Source organism: Hippoglossus stenolepis, chromosome 14 (assembly GCF_022539355.2).
Source record: "Hippoglossus stenolepis isolate QCI-W04-F060 chromosome 14, HSTE1.2, whole genome shotgun sequence".
In the NCBI taxonomy this organism is placed as follows: Eukaryota; Metazoa; Chordata; class Actinopteri; order Pleuronectiformes; family Pleuronectidae; genus Hippoglossus; species Hippoglossus stenolepis.
The window spans coordinates 4002668-4017820 of record NC_061496.1 but is presented as its reverse complement, the minus strand read 5'-3'; the positions used below and the strand labels follow the sequence as shown (position 1 = coordinate 4017820).

At 44.3% G+C, this 15153-nt stretch overlaps 1 protein-coding gene across 3 annotated transcripts; it reads left to right on the top strand.

Moving 5' to 3' along the window:
• Positions 1–2648: 2648 nt before the first annotated feature.
• On the top strand, positions 2649–14227 carry b3galt2 (UDP-Gal:betaGlcNAc beta 1,3-galactosyltransferase, polypeptide 2). 3 transcript variants are annotated; one of them, XM_035176228.2, is made up of 2 exons: positions 2649–3469; positions 11909–14227. In XM_035176228.2, exon 2 carries the CDS (start codon positions 12255–12257, stop codon positions 13560–13562), a length of 1308 nt encoding a protein of 435 aa, XP_035032119.1. In that variant the 5' UTR covers positions 2649–3469; positions 11909–12254; the 3' UTR covers positions 13563–14227. The 3 variants fall into 3 exon arrangements, with proteins under 3 accessions (XP_035032119.1, XP_035032118.1, XP_035032120.1); XM_035176227.2 differs by having other exon boundaries at positions 2649–3748; XM_035176229.2 differs by lacking the exon at positions 2649–3469 and adding an exon at positions 7531–8766.
• Positions 14228–15153: the final 926 nt, after the last annotated feature.

Genomic DNA, 15153 nt, shown 5'->3' with positions numbered 1-15153 from the left:
GTGCCAAAGCACTTACCTCCTTTTTATTGACTTAGTAAAAGGCATGACAGTCACACAAGAGGAGATGCTATCGGGTCTAAAGAAGATAATAAAAAAATAAATGTCTACTGTACATAAAGGTGTGTGTGTGTCTCTGAGTGTGTGTGTGTGTGTGTCTCTCTCTGAGTGTGTGTGTGTGTGTGTGTGTGTGTGTGTGCACAGGAGACTGAGTTCCTCTGAGTTTCAGCAGAAGCAGACGTGGTGTTCCAAGATACTCCCCGAGCTCTGGCAATTAATGATGACCATTTAAATTTTGATACCCCGGCCTTTCCCGAGACAACCACATGATATAAATGCTCGGAGGCGCGCTGCCGCTAACCTGGCAACGGTACGAGAAATCAATCGCCACCATTACTTCCTTTTTTGACAAATATGCTTCTCTCCAGCCAGGTAGAGCTAATGGCCTCCAAAGTATTTCTGTCAAAGACACGGGCTCCTATTAATTATTCAGTCACCTGTGCTCCTTCGCCGCGGTGCTTCCTTACAATATTTACGGTGCAGCGAGAGGCTGGTCTCCCACCGGCTCCATGTCCCCCAAGTCAGAGCGAGCTGCTCCAGCACGAGGCCACGACTCCCATCTGCTCCACTTCCTACCAGGAGAGGTGGAAAGAGAAGAGGAGACGAGCGGCTCTCAACGTGGAGACATGACTGAAGGCTGATGGACGGTTTGCATTGTGTTTCAGTCATTAATGAGGCAGGTGAAGTTTCATCAGCGTCGTCTGTTTCTGTCTGAAGTCGGTCTAAAGGTGAAATGATGCTGAGTGCAGTTGATAACCACGTGTGCACGATGCTAATGTACCGTGAATTATTACATTTTTTTAATTAAAAAGCTGAAACCGTGAAGCCACAGAAATCGTGCAGCGATAAACAAAGAGCACGGTGAATCCAGCTGTTACCAGACAACCACTGGCCACCAGCTCTTACACCAGTTAAACCCCCCTTTTCCACCCACATGGGAGAGGGAGGGAAGGGAGGGAGCGATGCTGCATTCAAGTGAACGCGGGAAAAGTGGGAGGAATGAGTTTCAGGTAAAAGATACTGCTTAAAGGGAAGAAGTGCATTTGAAGAATCGGACGCCGTTTACTTCAGTTGTATTTGACGTGTGCTTTGTGGATGTAAGGGAAAGTTCCACTGATCAATGTCTTACCACTGTGATGACAGTTTTATGTGCACTCAGCAGATGCAACCTCAAAGTTCATGCCCTTACTTGGTAATTTCTCCACTTTTTTCTGTGCAGCTGGGTGCTGGGGTTGATTCCTCTTTCTGTAGCAGTACAATTTTTGTATCCTGTTTGTCACAAAGTATATAAAACACTTCCTTTTTTAACTATGCGAGGTTGCACTCTGAGCGATGATGCTGACTGTGCAACCCTCTGCAGAGCTTACAATTAAAACTCAAAGACAACTCCGGCCTGAGAAACTCTTTATTTCACATCTCGAGATAAATTTCCACCACATGGACTTAAACACTTCCACCCACCACCTCCATCGACATGAGTAGATAATGAGTGAGTTTTCATTTTTCTGTGAACTATCACGTTAATATCTGCACGGCTGAATCCTCGTGTTATCGTCCTGGAGGCCTTTGCACAACAGGCACATTTCTGCCGTGTGCGACTAATTGAAAGGTTTTGAATTTTTTTTACCAACCTTCACTGAAAAGGGAAAATATATTGACTTCAATTGGTAGCACACAAATTTACTTTTTTTCACACATTTTTTTTAATGGTGGCCGAACTTGTTCATATCTTCATGCAATTCAGAGCGTGTCAGCAGGTCAGATATAGTAACTGCCATTTATTGTAATAACCCTCTTCTCAGAATTTAATCAAATGTTCCTCTGCATGTGTCAAATAATTGCAATAATCAGGAAAAGGACTTTAATATCAGTAATTATACAGGCTCCTACCTAGCATGTGTAAGTGGGGGGGCCTAGATATTACTGATGCTGTGGGGACCCACATAGGTTTAGTCACTTTACGAGGATCTTGCTTCATCATGGGGACAAAAAGACTTAATATACGTTTGTATGTTGGAATAACGTGAAAATGTCACGTTATATTTTTGGAAAAAATATCTTGTTACACTTACACAATAGCGTAAAGTGTTTAACGCAACAACTTGATACGTCTGTATGTTGTAATAACAAAAAAGAAATCATGTTATATTGTTAAAATATGCTGTTCGAACATGAAGACATCTTCTTGGAACAAACTTTTACACAAGGCTTCAATGAAACGTGAATATAATCATATATGATATATAGTTCATAAGAGTAATATATAGTTAATTATGTTAATGAGTTAATCAACAGTGCAAGATGGCGGCGCCTGTATCTGGAATATTTCGGCTTGAAAATTTGCTCTTTCACGAAAAACATTAATATAAGTTTGTATGTTGTAATAACGTGAAAATTATATATATCGGCTTTAACATATTTTCCTTTTGTTGTGGCAGCAATATGTTTCCATACAAAAGGGCAAGGAAACACATTTTAATGAAGGGAGTGTGTGTGTGTGTGTGTGTGTGTGTGTGTGTGTGAGTGTGTGTGTGTGTGTGTGTGTGTGTGTGTTGGGGGTATTTTATTCCCGCACAACCCGCAAACGCAACACGAGCGTCGGTCTGGGTCACGTGAGATGCTCCGCTAAGAATGCGGTGACGTGGTGGAGTTCCGTCAGAGGAGCGGTGTCTGACAGCCAGTCTGCCCGGGACAACAGCTGCCTTCCCCGGCTGAGACGAAGCGTCGGTCCGGGGCGGAGCGGAGGAGAAGATCCAAGGGGGAGAAGAGACACAAAAGACGGGTTGAAGGTGCAGAGACGAGCCGCTGGGTTTTTGGTGTTTCCCCCCCCCGCAGGACTGTGATCGGACTCATAGGTGCGCGAGGATTTTATGTTTTTTGATTCAGTTTTTTTCCTCCATCTCCTCCTGCACATCAGTCCTCCGAGCAGCGGGGAGGAGCAGCCCCCTCTCCCGCTGCTCCCGCATCCCTCCAGCGGACCGGGCTCCCGGATAAACGCGCATGGATGCTGCGGTGTTTTTCTCCCTCTCTCTCTCTCGCCTCTGGAAAGCAACTTAAACCCGGGGGGGGGGACACAAGAGTGAAGCGGCGGAGGGGCAAGCGAGACAAATAAAGACCGAATAAGTAGCGAGGAGCTGTGGCGTAGAACCGGGAGAGGAGGTCCCCGAGCCCGGAGGAGGAGAGGCTCTAACCCCGCAGGTTTGTGGAGCCCGCGGGGGATGAGGACGCATCCCCGGTGTGATTAGGGGGACAGGAGCGAGGCGGGGGGGCGGATTACGCGTTTGAAACCCGGGTTGTTTTCCGAGCCCTCGGAGGTCGGTGATGGCGGGTGGAGGCACCAGGGTTCAGCCACTCCATCAGCCGACCGCAGCCCCGTCAGCAGCCGCAGCAGCAGCAGCATGAGGAGGAGGAGGTACACAGCCCTGCACGTCTCATCAGTCCCCCACACCCTCATTATTCATTTAGCCTTCCCCGCCCTCATCTCCACTCCATTACATCTCCCACTGCCATCCATCCATCCATCCATCCATCCATCAACCCCACATCCATGCCCCCTGCATCCTGCATCCTGCATCTCCTCCCCATCACCAGGCACCTTGTGGTCCAAGTGGCTCCTCGAGGTGACACTGGGGCCCCTCAGGCAGATGTTCAAGACACTTTGATTTCACTCAACCTCTAAAGATGAATGTGGGTGAGTTGTTGTTGCCCCCCCCCAACCCGGAATACAGTCCAATCTGTATTAGATCCCACAGATTCAAGTTTAGGGATCCCCTACTTGGAGCTGTCACAGGGCGAGGCCATCGATTGGGGTTCAATTAACAGGGCTTCTTCTTCTCTTATCCACTTCACCATGTACAGCTGCCTGAGCCACTTGGCACTGAACCCCCCCCTGCATGCTTAGGGATATCTGTTAACTGCTGAGATGGACATTTAAAAAAAAAAAAAAAAAGAAGCAGCTAAGCTCACCATCTGGGTGTTCGCTCTGCCCACCAGACTATGAAACTTTAATAGGGTCTAATTTTCAAACCACCTCATAATTTATTGCTGTGGCATCTGAACCGATGTTGAGAGCGGATGCAGGGAGAATGGAGAATGGAGAATACAGCCCGGGCACTATTAACGAAGTAAAACAGAAACAATGCTTGGAATTAGATTCAGTGGTAAAAGTTGCCTGCTGCATTATGAGGGGGGGGGGGGGAAATCACTGTCGCGTAATATTTAGAACAGCTGCAGTCGCTCGGAGCTGCCAACGCTTTATTTCCCTGTTGTCTCCTGTATGTTTAGGTGGAGTTTCAAAAGGCTGCTCAATCATTTGTCACCAAACAAATGGATTCAAATGTTGCACCTTGTGTCCATATCCTGTCTTATGGCTTTGATTTAAAGGGTTAGTTCCAATTCAAATAAAAAAAAGAATTTGATTTGTAAAGTGTTTGATATTGGCCTGCGATTTCTGCCACCACATTAACAATATGTCAATGGGGTCATATTATGTACATTTATTACAATTATACTAATTGAGCAATTGTTTAGTCTTTAAAATGACATTAAAAAAAACACAAAAATCATCAAATTGCTTGTTTTGTTCCGGTCAAGATGTCAAAGATATTCAATTGTCTGTCACATGAGACGGAGAAAAAAGTAAAACACGGTCAATGTCGAATCTGAACCGGGGGACTGCTTATCGATCCGGTTAGAGGGCTGATAATTAATGAATAATTTCAGCCCTAAAAAAATTCAATGAGAAATGCCCTTGAGGACAGAAAGTTCCCGGACTGGCCTCTATCACAATAAAACTCCTCCCTTCTTTGTGTAAGAGGTGGAGGCGGCACCTCCCGGAGACAGTTTCATCGCGGGTAAATAAAACCAAACTGTCTCCGCAGCCAGGCACCACCTGTGCTTGTTTTTTTTTTGAGAGTTTGGGTGGACTAACCCTTCAAGGATCAGATATGGTCGTGTTGTGTAATTGGGAGGGGCGGCTCCAGTGGCCTGGCCCAGATCTGACCTGCCTATCGTGATGAAGAGTGGAAAAACAGCTGTCATCCAGTCTCACTCATCTGCTCTGAAGCACTTAGCAAGAATGCAACCACCCGATCCCACTGGTCCTATCCCACAGATACTTTCCCACTAGTCCTATCCCAGTGGTCCTATCCCTATTTAGTCACTTATACACCAAATATTGTCACTTTACTCAAAAACCCCAAAAGGCTGTTTCTCACAGTGAGTTTGCTTAAGTGAAACCTCAACACACTGTGGATTATCCACAGGAGCGAAAAGACACTTATTTTGTGGAGCGATGTGTTGCTGTGAAATCTCCAAATGTCATGTTTTCAATAATTTGAACACCACCAATTGCACCCAGTTCAATTTGTATATGATTTGTGGCATAAATCTAAAAGTGAGATCTTTCAAAGCCTCAGCAGATGAAACCCTCTGCGTCATCTAAACCAAGCACAAGAGGAGAAGACAGAGCCGGTACAATGGATTTAGGTTCATTATTAAAAGAAATCTGAATAAAAAATAGGACTATTATTTAAAATTGAATCTCTCATGCCAGTAATTTTCTAACCTGGGATACTTCTTTTGTGTATGTATATTATATGTGTATATATATCATTTAACATTGTAGTTCCGAACATGTAAGCTGACTAAACTAATCGAACCAAGCTAAACTTAAAGGATAGGCGTTCAGGTGAATGGGTAAAAAGTTAAAAACAGTATATGCTAAATCAGAGCTAAACCTTGTTGATAAAACGGATAGCTAAAAGTTATGGTTAAAACAGAAAGTTAAAAGCTCGATATAAAAACTAAAATGGATAAAAGGTGTGAAAGACAAAGCTAAATCATGACTGAAAGTTTTGGATAAAACAGATAAGTAGAAGTTATAGATAAGCGATTAAACAGAAAGCTAAATGTTGCAGATAAGTAGTTAAAACAGGTAAAACTTAAGGATAAATAGTTGTAATATTAAGCTAAATCATAGCTGAACCTTATCGATAAAACAGGAAACTAAAAGTTATGGTTAAGTTGTTAAAAAAGCAAAAATTTCTTGATAAATGCCTGAAACAGAAAGCTAAATCATAACTAGAAGTTATCGATTAGACAGATAAAAAGGTAAAACAGATTGCCAAGAAGTTACAGACAAAAAGATAGCTTAAACATAGCTAACATTATGAATAAGTGGTTAGAACAGATAGCAAAGTTAGTCCAAGAATTAATATGTTGATCAAAATGCATTTCCTGATCAAATATAACCACACGATTTCTTAGGTTAGACCAGTGGTCACCAGCCTTTTCGAGCCCAAGATCACTTTTTAATTCCAACCTTAAGCCGAGATCTACCATTACATTACATTTCATTTAGGTGACACTTTTATCCAAAGCGACTCACAATAAGTGCATCAACCATGAGGAACAGACCCAGAACAACAAGAATCAAAAAAGTACAATTTCTTCAAAAAAGCTAAACTACAAAGTGCTATAAGTAAGTGCCATTTAAGTGCTACTAAATTGTTAGTTTAAACTTTTATTCAAGGTGTAGTCGGAGGAGGTGTGTTTTTAGTTTGCGGCGGAAGATGTGTAGACTTTCTGTCCTGATGTCAATGTGGAGCTCATTCCACCGTTTAGGAGCCAGGACAGCAAACAGTTGTGATTTTGTTGATATCTTCCAAAAAAACCACTTAGGAGGGTCATACTTATTATTTTTTGCAATTTCTGTTAAAGGCTGAATGTACAAGAAATAAATATACACAAAGAAAGGCAGTTGTGCAAATGTTTCTATTCACAATATTCAAATTAATATCAATTCATATTTACAATGCAAAATATGTAGCTTCTCGGCTCCCCAACATGTTCTGCAGAGGAGCTGCTACTGCAGCACAAGGTTTTTAAATATAGACTTTGATTTGAATATGGCCACAAATAGGATAATTGCCCTGTATGACAGAAGTCCCTTGTACTCAAATAAATGCCAGTACTACACAGTATGAAGCCGTGCATCTTCCGCTCCAGCAAATATTTCACAATAAAAAAAACTTTTTAAACAAGGGAATGGATTCCATCAACAGAAACGCTCGAGTGCTTTTATTTTGAAAAAGCATATAGAAAGTGTTGCAACCATTTGTTTGTGACATAAATTCATCAGATAAACATTAAAACTCAGTTGAAAGATCATCTTCTCTGTTTATTCTGCTGTGAACCACAATGTTAATCTCTCTATGACACAAACGTATTTACATCACTTCCCGAACCCGTTTCAAAGTAAAAGCACTCCAGCGTTTCACCTTCTGAATCCACTCATTTGTTCCAACGGGGCTTTGTTTCTTATCGACAGACCGAAAGATGCGCATCTTCATACCGTAGAGTCCTGACATTTACTTCAGTACATGAACCAACTTGTTCTTGAAGGAAATGCAGGAGATAAACCTGCAGCTCCGCCGCCAGTAGCGGACACACAGCGCGTGTGAAACCGACACACAGCTGATCTGCGGCGCGACGACAGCCAGTGAGTCCAGAGAGTTCGGGGATCGACAGTGAAGACTGCGAGATCGACCGGTAGATCGCGATCGACGGGTTGGCGACCACTGGGTTAGACCGTAGAGCTGGGGAAAGGGACCCAATACACTTAGCAACTTAGGGGGCTACTCTGTCTGAGGCCAAAATTAGAACTTCAGTCTTGTCAGTATTAAGTTGTAACAGGTTGTTAGACATCCAGTCCTCAATGGCAACCAGAACGGTTGTTTAAGACAGACAGTTTATCTGCGTTATCAGGCTTCAAAGACACATAGAGCTGAATATCATGGGCGTAACAGTGATAGGATATATCTGTGCAATTGCTAATGATATTACCTAAGGGGAGCATATATCAAGCAAATAATAAAGGACCCACGACAGAAGCCTGGGGCACACTACAGGAAAGAGCAAAGGTTTCAGACAGGTATGCACCTAGTGACACGGAAAGCCTCCTATCAGAGAGATAGGAGGAGAAACCAGTCCAGGGCGCTCCCAGAGACACCCACCCACTGCCTTTCAATCATGATCCTGTGGTCCACCGTGTCAAAAGCTGCACTGAGATCGAGCAGCACCAACACGGAGCATTCACCCTTATCAGCAGACATCGTAATGTCGTTGGTGACTCTAAGACGTGCAGTTTCAGTTGAATGCTTCTGGAGGAAACCTGATTGGAAGTTGTCGAAGATTTGGTGAGTTGGCAGGAAGGTTGGCAGCAACTTTTTCTAGGATTTTAGATATAAATGACTTGTTGACATTAAGAAAATCCGCAGCAAAACTGCAGGAGACGTCTTCGACATGAATAATAATCCAACGTAATAATAGAAAAATGATTTTAGTGCATAGGACTGAATTCTGATATAAAAGAACTGTTAAAACCAGGGGGGCGGTAAATTAAAATACAATAAAATGGATTAGAAAAAACAACTTTGGTTAAGTGCAGTTCAAAAGAGGAGAAAGCTGCAGTGCCCACTGTCCGATACTGGAAACACTCCTTAAAAACCACAGCAGCGACCCCCCCACCATGATATGAAATGTTGTGTCAGAGGCGTTCCTCCGTGCTCAGTGACATAATTCTACTCTCATAACAACGCATCAGACAAACACACCTCACCAGTATGAAGGTTGTGAATCCTCCCTGCAACAGGTGCTTTTTCCTTTGGATTACAAACAGAATTTTGCTACAACAAATTGAAAACTTTGGTGAGTACTGACATCTTAAACAGAAGTATAGTAGATATGTATATATATATATATATATATATATCTGTTATTCCAGAAAGCCCCAAAAAATTATGAATGAAACAAGTAATTACTTAATTGAGCCAAGTCACGGGCAGGACAACCAACGTGTAGTTCTGTACAAAATGTGTGCATACAATGTGTGCAAAGAGATTTCCCGGACATAGTTTAACCAAGGACCAATAAAATCCAAACTGTCTCCGCTGCCCGACACCAGTGTCACTCACCCCGAAGCACAAGGTAAAATCCCAAGATGCATAAGAAGTGACTGTTGTTGTTCGGCTGCAGCGTCTGTGACTTCTTAGTTTATGTTGTGTTTTATCACACGTTGAGATCTCTGGGACTCTCCGATGAAGTCTGTGTCGATTACTGATAACTTAAAAATGCAGCAAGGCTAGTTTATTTTTTGTTTTTTTATTGTTACCCCATGAAAAAGCCGTCAATATGTTTTGTCCACACCCCTTTTACCTGGAACTGCAACTAACAAAGCCTCTGTAAACGGCAAATGGAAGCTGCATTTCTCCTCAGGAAAAGGTGTCACTATCACAAAGTGCACCATTTCACTGAATGAAGGCAACATCCTCATTGACACCGGTGATTTGTTGTGCATGTATTACACACTTTGCGGAGGCATAAACAGACCAGGCTTCAATGTAGGCATGGAAACACAACGCTACCTGTGGGGAATGATGTGCCCACCTCGCCGTCCAAAGTCTCTTTCTCTTCTTTTCCTGTTGTGTTTCCTCCCTCTGGGCTCCAAGCAGATGTGGCGACAGAGACGGGGCTGTAATGTATGCCTGGTATTTCACCGCTGTGTCGCTCTCCCAGCGTTCATTCTAATTATTGACCGCTGCAGAATTGCCAGGGCTTTAATTAGTGCTAGTGTAACTAATTGGCTCGCACAGAAGTGACATTGATGGGAGGCAAGAAAATGAATTAATGAGGAGAGGCATTGGCAGATTCAACAGAACTGCTAAAAAGTAAAAATGGATGCCTGGCCTCTCAGTGGAGCTGGCATTTGCGTCAACAAGGAAACAAAGTCGCACACTCGACCATTCACGGTCGTCGACGCGTGTGTGTGTGTGTGTGTGTGGATGGTCGTGTGCGGGCGTCCATCACGTGTGTGTTTCTCTGTGTACATTTGTGTTCATGTGTATACGCAGCCCCCTGTGTGTGTACACTTCATCAGAGCTCAGATATAACTAGATGTTCATTCAGTTGACAGGAGAAATCTCTCAAGCGCTGGATATGCTTGGATGTAAAGTATGTTAACCTTTAAAACAAAGCCGGCCCTGGCCCCTCTCATTCTCCTGTAATTGCTTGCGCTGGGTAAGCTCACTCGCCTGAAAAGGTTATCGTGTTCCCTGCCAGTTGTCATGACGAATGAGCAAACATAGCAGGAAATGAAAATTGGAAGTTTAGGAAAAAATCTGCCGCACGCTGAGTTGACGTGTAGCATTTGCACAAAGTAACGCTCCGTTGTTCGCTGTCTTCAAATTATTACAACGCAAGCACACAAATAAAGAAAATGGCAACGCAGGCAGACCATAAATTAATACCCTCACGAAGGAAGGATGGATTCCAGATTCGCACACTGCTGCTGCATTAATATTCACTAGAGTCTAGCTCAACCTGCAAGTTCCTGCTGGCATATTCTGTTTTCTCTGGTGTGTGTGTGTGTGTGTGTGTGTGTGTGTGTGTGTGTGTGTGTGTGTGTGTGTGTGTGTGTGTGTGTGTGTGTGTGTGTGTGTGTGTGAGCAAGTTATGCACAGCGATGATGATGTGTGTATCTAGTGTGGATGTAATTACGTGTCGAGTGCACACGCATCTTTTGTGAGTCTACGCACACAATTAGTGATTATGTGTGCAGTGTGTTTGCTGTGTATATCATTAAGTCGGGTCTGCATTAGATTTAGGGTTATTGTGTGTTTTCTGGGAGCACAGAAATGGTTATGTGCGTGCGCAGTATTTGCTGTGCATATGATTATGTGCAGTGCACAGTAAATTCTGTGCTTGTGCAAACGGATCGTTTGCTTTGGTGTGTTGAAGAATCAATGTGTGCTTACATGATCGCCTTTGTGCCTCCCTCTGTGGATAACTCCCCGAGGGCAGAAGATGCAATCTTACAGATCACATTTTGTCAGCGCTGTTGCAACTGTGCATGTGTTTTATTTGCATTTGTACGTTTATTTGCATGTTTCCTTGTTTGTGCTAGATAGAAGAAGGAGCAGCCTGGGTGGCCACAGCTAGACAGTAAGCAGCGTAGATAAGCTGAAGGTGCGATGAGAATAGCGGGGAGAGGCTGTTATCGTCGGAGGCTGGCACAGGCCTCGGAACCGCTGCCTGCTGGACCCTGAAAACTCATTCTGACAGATTCATCTCCTCCCTGGCTGTCGTCGCGTGGTGGGGGGCTGATGACACTCTCTCAACCAAGCAGCTCAGTGCAGTGTTAGCCGGCACCACGTTGAGCAAACCTGCAATTTATAAATCTGCCCTTGGCATTAAGCTGAATAGTGGCATGCAAGAGGCAACTAGGAATATGCCAGAGCCAGCTCAGATTCCACAAAGACCTTTATAGACTTCTGTCTATTGAATTATTCAGAAAATGTGTTTTGTAATGTGTCTCAACATCTGGATGTTCCTTTTTCAGATGCACCACACACACAGAAACATTTGCAGCAGCAGTATTTCTTTCTGCCAATGAAACAATATTCACTCCATTTCCCATTTTATTTCCTCGGGAAGCCACATGCCCACAGCCTGCTGTGCTCTTACATCCCTGTCCAATCAAAGATGCTACAACGCTTTCATATTGGTTCCTTTCAAAATGTTAAGTCAGTTTACCAAAAGAATCCTTTCAACATCGTGCACTCTGCATCCACAGAAAGCTGTGATTTGTTTTTTTTGCATCTGGAAGGAAATTAATTCAGAATTATTCTGTCTGTTGCACAACAAACCACAAATAAAATGATTAAGAAACAAACTCAAAAACCCAAACACATCTGCAACTCAGTAAATTGACATCTGACTCTGTGGCCTTGAATGGGAGTTGCTTCTTGGAGCGCTGCCAAGAGTATTTATTGTTTCTTTTTTCTCTTTTCAGATTAGAGAGCGTAAACACAAAGGAGGCGTCCCTTATCATATCCTGAAGGAGGCAAGACATTGAGCATGAGCCTGTGTTTGTCTACAGCGCCAAAGAAGTGCCAGGGAGAAGCCTCTATGGCGAGGGAATCATCGCCCTCCTAGCTCCACCAGGGGCCTGTTAAACCTGCTCCGAGCTGCACTGGTGGACCCATCGTTCTCCACCAGGAGGCTCACTCCAACCCATCTGCCAGCTCAGATACCCCTCTGATCGTTGGCAACCACATGTTTGAGGTGACTGTGTGTGACCGCCGCCGCCGCCGCCCATACTTGAGCAGCAGCAGCCTCCTGCGACCCCAATCTCCACCATGCAGTGGAGACGGCGGCACTGCTGTCCCATCAAGATGACCTGGACCATCAAGCGTTCAGTCTTTCGGACCCACGTGACAGGCCTCCTCTCGCTGGCTCTGCTCTTCACTTTCTTCTTATTTTTTAGTCACCAGGACTGGCTGCCGGGACGCAGTGGGCTCCGGGAAAACCCACTCAGTAATACATTTAAGGCCCTTCGCAGCCCCAAGGGAGACGCCAACCAGAGCAGCTCCCTGAGGAGCCTGTGGAGGGACGCGGGATATGTAGCGCCAAAGCCTCTGCTCAACCTCAGCGCTCAGCAGGCGGAGGGGGCGGCAGGAGAGACCGTCGCAGGCAGGATGGGTGTAATGGGGCTTGGGGACACCATGAGCACCAACAACAGTTTACAGAAGGAGATGGGTGTGGGAGGGAGGCTCAGTGCTCAGCCCTACCGCTACATCCTGAACGAGCCCTTCAAGTGCAGGGACACCACACCCTTCCTCATACTCCTCATTGCTGCAGAGCCCAGCCAGGCCGATGCCCGGAACGCCATCCGTGTGACGTGGGGGAATGAGAGTGTAGCAATGGGCCTGGTGTTTGTCCGTCTCTTTCTGCTCGGAGTAGGAAAGAGCTCTGACACATTCCTTCAGAGCAGCATCGAGGAAGAGAGCCGCATTCACCATGACATCATTCAACAGGACTACCAGGACACTTACTACAACCTGACCATCAAAACCCTGATGGGCATGAACTGGGTGGCCACCCACTGCCCACATGCCTCCTATGTGATGAAGACAGACAGCGACATGTTTGTCAACACCGAGTATCTCATCCAAAAGCTGCTGAAGCCCGAGCTGCCTCCCAAGCATCGGTTCTTCACTGGCTACCTGATGAGAGGTTATGCACCAAACAGAAACAAGGACAGCAAGTGGTACATGGCGCCAGAGCTTTACCCAAGCGAGCGCTACCCAATATTCTGCTCGGGCACGGGGTATGTGTTCTCAGGGGACATGGCCGAGCTGATCTACCAGGCCTCTCTCGGCATACGCAGACTGCACTTGGAGGATGTTTACGTGGGGATCTGCTTGGCGAAGCTGCGCATCGACCCGGTGCCCCCACCCAATGAGTTCCTCTTCAACCACTGGCGGGTGTCTTACTCCAGTTGTAAGTACAGCCACCTGATCACGTCGCATCAGTTCCACCCCAACGAACTCATCAAGTACTGGAACCACTTGCAGAGCAACAAGCACAACGCCTGCATCAACATAGCCAAGGAAAAGAACGGCAGGTACCGACACCGAAGGTTTCATGGAGAGAGGCCTCCATGACGCATCCTGTGACCGCCAAAAAACAAAGGGAGATGGGCACACTGTAACTACAGCCGTTGGAGGGCACGTGGAACTCAGCACTATACACTATTTGGGGAAAAGCACATTGTTTTTGGTATTGTGTACAGTTGATGATCCAAACTATTTTTTTAATTTGAGAAAAAAAAAAAGGTAATTATGGTGAGCTATTGCTGAAGGGGGGGAGGGGGGAGGGGGGGGAAGGACATAATTATAATAATTCAGGTGCCAACAGGAACGTGGTCATTCATGCTAATGTGTAGGTTCTCCTCTAAAGGGAAGTACAGTACGTCAAAAAAACAACAACTGTGACACAGTCGTGTTTACACAGACACAAAGGGAAATGTAAGTGTGTTATGTGGAAAGTTACACTACCTAAATATGAATGAAAGTATCTTTGACATTGACCAGTGATGCTGCCCTGTTTCTCAGTGTTTACTTTACATATTTATCAAAGAACACGACTCTAACCAGAGGGGTTTATCTGTCATATACTGTATTTTATTTTGAAAAAGAAATCGACACAGAAGCACTCAGAATCACGACAGAGATGACTGAGATTGTATTTTTTAAAGCTTTACATTGATTATGACTGCACTCGAGCAAATGTGCAATGAATCAACTAACAATTAAATGTATTGAAGTCAGTTTGTTGTGTGTATTTTCTCCGGAGTCCTCCGTGGCGTGTGACTAAGAGCAGCTCATCGTGGAAAATGTATCGGCAGCAAAACTTGATTGTATACTTTACATATTTCTGTCCAAATACATTACCATTTGTCACTATGAACTAAAAAGAATTGATTTTAAGTTTCCGTTATAAACATATGAATATTCCATATTTGGTTTTATCCATGTTGAGATATTGATTTCACCAATATCCCTTAAACCTTAGCAGCTAATGTTGAAACCAGGAGTGAGTTGCAGGAGCTAAGATATGAGCTCAGGTGTAATTGAAGCCATCACTGGAAATGGGTTGCACGACCTAAACTAGTTGTTACGCAGAGATTAGCTTTTCATCTGCATTCGTTTTTTTATTTGTTAGCAGGATTACACAAAATGTTTTTCATTTTCTTTCATATGGCGAGAAAGGGCGCTGCCCGTAGTGGAGGTACACGAGATGATGACATCCCTTTTGTTATCTTGTTTTTATTAATGTTATAGCGATGTGATCTTAAAATAATGGAAACTAGGACGATTTTATTGTTTGTTTGGTTTAATTTGAGATATTTTTGGGGCCTTTTCGCCTTCATTGACAGTGCAAGTGGGGAGAGAGAATATGGGAGACGACATACAGCAAAAGGGCTGGGTCGGAATCAAACCTGCGGCCGCTACAGGACTCAAGCCTCTGTATTTTAAGTATTAATGGTGGAGCCTCATTTGGTAAATTGCCGGTTTGAAACTGCACACAGACGAAGCTGGTGCGGTCGTCACCTTGTCGTCAGCGATTCCTGGAGGTTAAATCTGTTCCTCAATCATACCCTTTAAAAAATCACAGTTCTGAGTGAACCAGGCAGATAATGTGTATTATCTACAAACATAACCACGGATCGTTAATGTATAAAAAGGTGATATT